Source organism: Littorina saxatilis, linkage group LG6 (genome assembly GCF_037325665.1).
Source record: "Littorina saxatilis isolate snail1 linkage group LG6, US_GU_Lsax_2.0, whole genome shotgun sequence".
Lineage (NCBI taxonomy): Eukaryota > Metazoa > Mollusca > Gastropoda > Littorinimorpha > Littorinidae > Littorina > Littorina saxatilis.
In genome coordinates, this window is record NC_090250.1 from 26,800,032 (window position 1) to 26,806,031 (window position 6,000).

At 41.0% G+C, this 6,000-nt stretch overlaps 1 protein-coding gene across 1 annotated transcript in view; it reads right to left on the bottom strand.

Moving 5' to 3' along the window:
- Positions 1 to 4,113: 4,113 nt before the first annotated feature.
- Positions 4,114 to 6,000, bottom strand: part of LOC138968867 (uncharacterized) — a 13,354-nt gene continuing 11,467 nt past the window's right edge. Inside the window, exons 3-4 of the mRNA XM_070341532.1 lie at positions 5,881 to 6,000; positions 4,114 to 4,784 (exon numbers count right to left, since the gene is read on the bottom strand). The exon at positions 5,881 to 6,000 is cut by the window's right edge and continues 82 nt beyond it. Coding sequence (XP_070197633.1) covers positions 4,560 to 4,784; positions 5,881 to 6,000 — 345 coding nt within the window. The 3' untranslated portion in view covers positions 4,114 to 4,559. The remainder of the gene's footprint in view (positions 4,785 to 5,880) is intronic.

Genomic DNA, 6,000 nt, shown 5'->3' on the forward strand with positions numbered 1-6,000 from the left:
ACTGCTAAGTCGCGGAGCCAGACTGAGTGAGCGTCCCCTCCAGAGAGCAGACCGCCACTACGTCCCTCCGTCGACAAACACACACACACACACCCACACACACATACACACGCACACACAAACACACACACACACACACACACACCCACGACAGACAGACAGACAGACAGACAGACAGACACACACACACACACACACACACAGAGATCCATACATACACACATACGTGTACGTGCGTCTGGGTGCAGGGTCACGATAAGCAGACTGTGACCACATCACCACAACAGCCACAGATTATGTGTAACGTCTGTTATCCAGAACAGAAACACATTCTAGTGATAATGGTGAATCGATCGGGACCAACCCCTAACGTGTACTAAAAATACATCGTTTCCGACGTAATACCGAGAAAGCTTACGTTTACACGTACCTTGCACTGCAGACGTCATGCAGGTCTTCTTCTTGTTCTTCTTTCTCTTACCGTTCATGGGTTAAAACTCCGACGTGCAGTCGTGTTGTCTGCACGAGTGGGTTTTTACGTGTATGACTGTTTTTAACCCAGCAATTTAGGCAGCCATACTCCGATTTTGGGGGATGACTCACACACTGTTCAAGGCTAGCGTTAATTACAATTTGAAACACCCCATCATTTCACTCAAACTGACAATCATGCGGCCAGACAGAACATTGGTGCTATTATTTCTTGAAACTGATACGGGTGACAAACCCGATATATGCTCGACACCGGCTATTTATAAGCCTGGTAAGTCAGCAGATGTCTTTAAATGAGGCTAAGGTCAAAACTCTTCTTTGAAACGACAAAGATTGAACTATAAGTACGTGTGCATGTGTGCGTGAGTGCGTTCGTTCGTGTGTGTGTGTGTGTGTGTGTGCGTGTGTGTGTGTGAGTGTGTTTCTGTCTGTAATTCTGCCTGTCTGTCTATCTGTCTGTCGTCTACGTCACGGATGGTGGAACTATCAAACATACATGTATAAGAGTAGTCTTTTGAAGCACTGTAAGCAAAGTTTAATAATAAATAGACCAAACAAACAGAAACTAAAATAAGCATAGATTAATAGCACATCTAGCTGACAGAAGTTCAAAAACGCCCGATCATTCCCTTTTATATTTTTACTTGTGACCACCTTGCACCTTTCAAGAAACGTAACTTTCGACACAGGGTTGTTTCCCTTCCCCTTTTGTCTCCATTCCTTTAAAGCCAACAACAACAAAATAGTTTGTTTACGATAACATAGGCAAAAAAAATAGGGTCGGTAGGTCGGGATTTTTTTTTTTCTCCAAAAAACTAAGATTTTATTATTTTTTTTTCCTAAAATGCCCCAAAAAAGTCTTGGGTCGCGCGAAAAAATAAGGTCGGTCGGGATACCGTAAACAGACTTTTTTTGGGGGCCTTATCATATGCTCGCTCATTTACTGACTTGCCAAACCAATTACATATCTCCAGTTTGATTTCAAACTTCTCTATGCGTTTTCCTTTTTACCGTTTTCATCATTGATTAAATCAAAGGCAGTTAGTCAAACAAGAACTTCTGCTTGTAATTGTAAACAAGTCGCGTAAGGCGAAAATACAACATTTAGTCAAGTAGCTGTCGAACTCACAGAATGAAACTGAACGCAACGCAACGCAGCAAGACCGTATACTCGTAGCATCGTCACTCCACCGCCCGTGGCAAAGGCAGTGCCAGTGGAATTGACAAGAAGAGCGGGGTATTCGTTGCGCTGAGAAGGATAGCACGCTTTTCTGTACCTCTCTTCGTTTTAACTTTCTGAGCGTGTTTTCAATCCAAACATATCATATCTATATGTTTTTGGAATCAGGAACCGACAAGGAATAAGATGAAAGTGTTTTTAAATTGATTTCGAAAAAAAATTTGATAATAATTTTTATATATTTAATTTTCAGAGCTTGTTTTTAATCCAAATATAACATATTTATATGTTTTTGGAATCAGCAAATGATGGAGAATAAGATGAACGTAAATTTGGATCGTTTTATAAAAAAAATATTTTTTTTACAATTTTCAGATTTTTAATGACCAAAGTCATTAATTAATTTTTAAGCCACCAAGCTGAAATGCAATACCGAAGTCCGGGCTTCGTCGAAGATTACTTGACAAAAATTTCAACCAATTTGGTTGAAAAATGAGGGCCGCGTGACAGTGCCGCCTCAACTTTCACGAAAAGCCGGATATGACGTCATCAAAGACATTTATCAAAAAAATGTTCATACCCAGGAACTCTCATGTCAAATTTCATAAAGATCGGTCCAGTAGTTTAGTCTGAATCGCTCTACACACACACACAGACACACAGACACACATACACCACGACCCTCGTCTCGATTCCCCCCTCTACGTTAAAACATTTAGTCAAAACTTGACTAAATGTAAAAAGAACATTTGAAGTTTTGGTTTCTGTATAGTCGCAAGTGCCCTGTATTTTATTTGAGACAAAATAACATAAATAAATAAGTAAATAATTTTTTTTAAATTTAAAATAAAAACAATCATCACTAATCATTGTTCGTGTGGGTGGTAATGAGACACCACTGATAATCACACAAGCAATATTCAAGGCAGTTTAAATGGTCTATCTGCACTTACATTTTGGCTCTGTTACCAGTGGTGTATTTGAGTCATTTCGGTTTTCACTACACCTAAAATAGACACTTTTTACAATAACTTACTGCAGCATCATAAAATGAATACACTGACATTATTCTAAACTCGCACACTCGCTTCGTGAATTATTCCAGCAACGTTGCTTTATGCTTCCAGTTTTGGCGTCACTCGTTTTTCACATCGTCAGGCACCTATTTGTCCCCCCCCCCCCCCCCCCCTTCTTTCTTTTCCTCCAAAGTAGGCCTATATGAAATATCACAGAAAGTTTTTATCGTACGAAAATGTCATCACCGATGTATTATGGGAAAAATTCCATGCTGAACAATACCTCATTTTTTTTAATACGTCACCGAAGTCAACCAGAGCGACAAAATTGCGTCACATTTATCATATTGCAAATCAGCACACCACACACACTTCTAGCCATTTAATGTGTCATTATCCCCCCCTCTGCTTCTTTCTCTCTGTAAACTTGTAGGGCTAGTTATTTTTCGGTAACTTACCCAACAACCAAAATCACTTACCCAACAACGGGCCTGAATCCTCGATAGCTCATGGGTAGAGACTGTACACATTGTGGATCTACTTTTTGCGACTCAAAAGTTCAGAACACTCTAACGTACAAAATATACATTTCTGGAGCAAACAATACAACCATACCGCATTTAAACCAGCAACTACAGGCTTGAACACATGAATCTCAATATAAAATCCATGAGTTTGGTTGTTTTTTGAATTCAGATCTGCCGTGCACAATCGTTTATCGCTAGCAAGATTCCAAGGAAAAGTAACTCTCATACTTTGTCTAGCGACACGAGTAGTTCCCCTTCCAGATTTTGGCTCCATCGACAAGACTGCAATCCGACGGTCAGTTTTCAACAATATTTCATTTTATAAACAGATCACACGCAATCAATTGCAAACATTTAATCAACTTGAAGAACATGCAGCGGTTTTATACACTATTTTTCCCCAGAAAACTAAACTTCATACAGTTTTTAGCGTTGGAACACGGGTGTAAAACTTCGTCTGCTAGTCACATTCGAGGAAAGAACATTTCCTGAGCGATACCAAAACATGAACAGAACACACACTATCTGCCTTTACCGCCACAGCAGAATGACAACATAACTGTGTACTTGATTTTAGTTCAAAACATGGAAACTGACAAGAAGTGTGAACAGATTTGAATGATTTGCACGGAACTATACAACGCGGCGCATTAATCGATCGCCTGCGCAGGTAGACTGGTTGGGTGAATATGATTTGATCAAACTTTCGCACAAAAACTCCTCTTTTCTTTGAATAACTGAAGAAAGGAGGGATAAAGAGGTTACATACCTCGTCTCAGTGATTATCAAAAATAATGGTCTCAGTTCGCGGTCATGAAAAAGCTCGCTGAAGCTCGCATTTTTCATGATCCGCTAACTTCGACCATTATTTTTGATAATCACTGAGACTCGGCATGTAACCTCTACGTCTTGAGTTTCTGAAAGTCGCGTGTTTCACGTCAAAACTTGATGTCATCAACTAACGCGTCACTAATGACACTGTGTGCTTCTGCTGAGCTAACTTCGGGGGTAGAACTTTTGTTTACAGGGCTCAAACGACAAGGATACAAAGACACCAGTCATAGTTACAATATCTGGTTTTTATTTTATTATAATGCCTTTCCATTTCATTTCCATGTCCTTATCATCTCATTGCTGGGAAATTCGGGTCGCTTCCTCCGAATGGAAAGCTAGCAGCAACAAGAGTCGCGCTACCCAGGTGAACGCGTTTTTAGATGTAATCAGCCACCTGCACATTTGGCAGAATGATCGAGGTCTTTTACGTGCAAAATCAGCTAAGGGCTGCAACTCCAGCAGAAGCACTCATTGTAAGCATGACGTAAGCATGACGTGTTAGTCGTGACGTTATCTCTCAGCACTGCTCTGACTGCTGGTGTCGTCAGTGTCGAAATGTAGTTCCACCCAAGCCTGGCACCGTTCTTGACAGCTGACGTCTGCCGCCCTCTGTATCGCCTCCTGTTCGTCATCTGTGTCGTCATAGTGCTCCTTGCTGACGTCATCACAGTCGTGACGTACAATCTCCACCACTTCCATAGCCACGTGTAGATGATCGCCCGATCTAAGAGCACGCTGTAAACAAAAAAGAATATTCAACAAACAAACAAACACGCAGGCAGGCAGGCAAACAACCCAACAAACAGGGGTGTGTATAGGTTTCACTCGATGTGTTTGTGTTCGCAAGTAGATCTCAAGAATGAACGGACCGATCGTCACCAAACTTGGTGAACAGGTTCTATACATTCCTGAGACGGTCCTTACAAAAATTGGGACCAGTCAAACACACGGTTAGGGAGTTATTGGTGGATTAAAATTATACAAGGCCTGGTATAGACGGACACCCCCGTTGGTCAAAGGGAAATAACCATTCTCACTGCCACCAACTGAGAAGGTTATTTCCCTTTGACGGGGGTGTAGTTCCTATCGGAGGAATTTCTTGTTGTTGTTGTTATAAACTTTCTGTCTACCGTCGGCAACATTAAACACAGACACCAATTCACAGAGATACTACACGGAAAGACAGACAGACAGACAAACAGACAGACCGACAAACAGACACACAGACAGGTTAGACGGATAGACAGATATACAGGGGACTGTGACAGTAAGATCAAGTCCAGAGAAAGGGACATGATTATTGCGAATGAAAACTGAGACAAACAACATTATATGTATGGCAATGATCAGTAGATATTATTCGTAACACGTAGTTACAGACATGTTTCGGACTGACGCACGGACATACAGTCGAAATTTACAGAATGAGTTAAAGAATACACACACACAAATTACATACATCCACATACACACACACACACACACACACACACACACACACACACACACACATACACACACACGCGCGCTCGCACTCACGCACGCACGCACGCACACACGCATACGCACACGCACACATACACACGCACGCACACAAACACACACACACAAACATTTTTGCAAGTAGACAATGTACAAACTAAATTGGTAGAATTTGTATATATATTTGCTTCCAAAAAAAGAAACAATGAAATCATTTGGTTATTTATCTTCCCGTGTCTTATAAACACTACGTTTCATGACAATAAAGTTTATTCGTATTCAAACAACCACACATGATGGGCATTTACATGTGAACGAAATTCTTCAACTTGTCGAAACCAAAACCTACCTTTTTTGATTGTCTTGGGGTAGAGTTTTTATCAGTGATGTCACCGTGGAGACGGGTAGTACACACTTTATCCAACATGACTCCAAATCCTACGCAATCTGCGTCACTGACGTCATCACT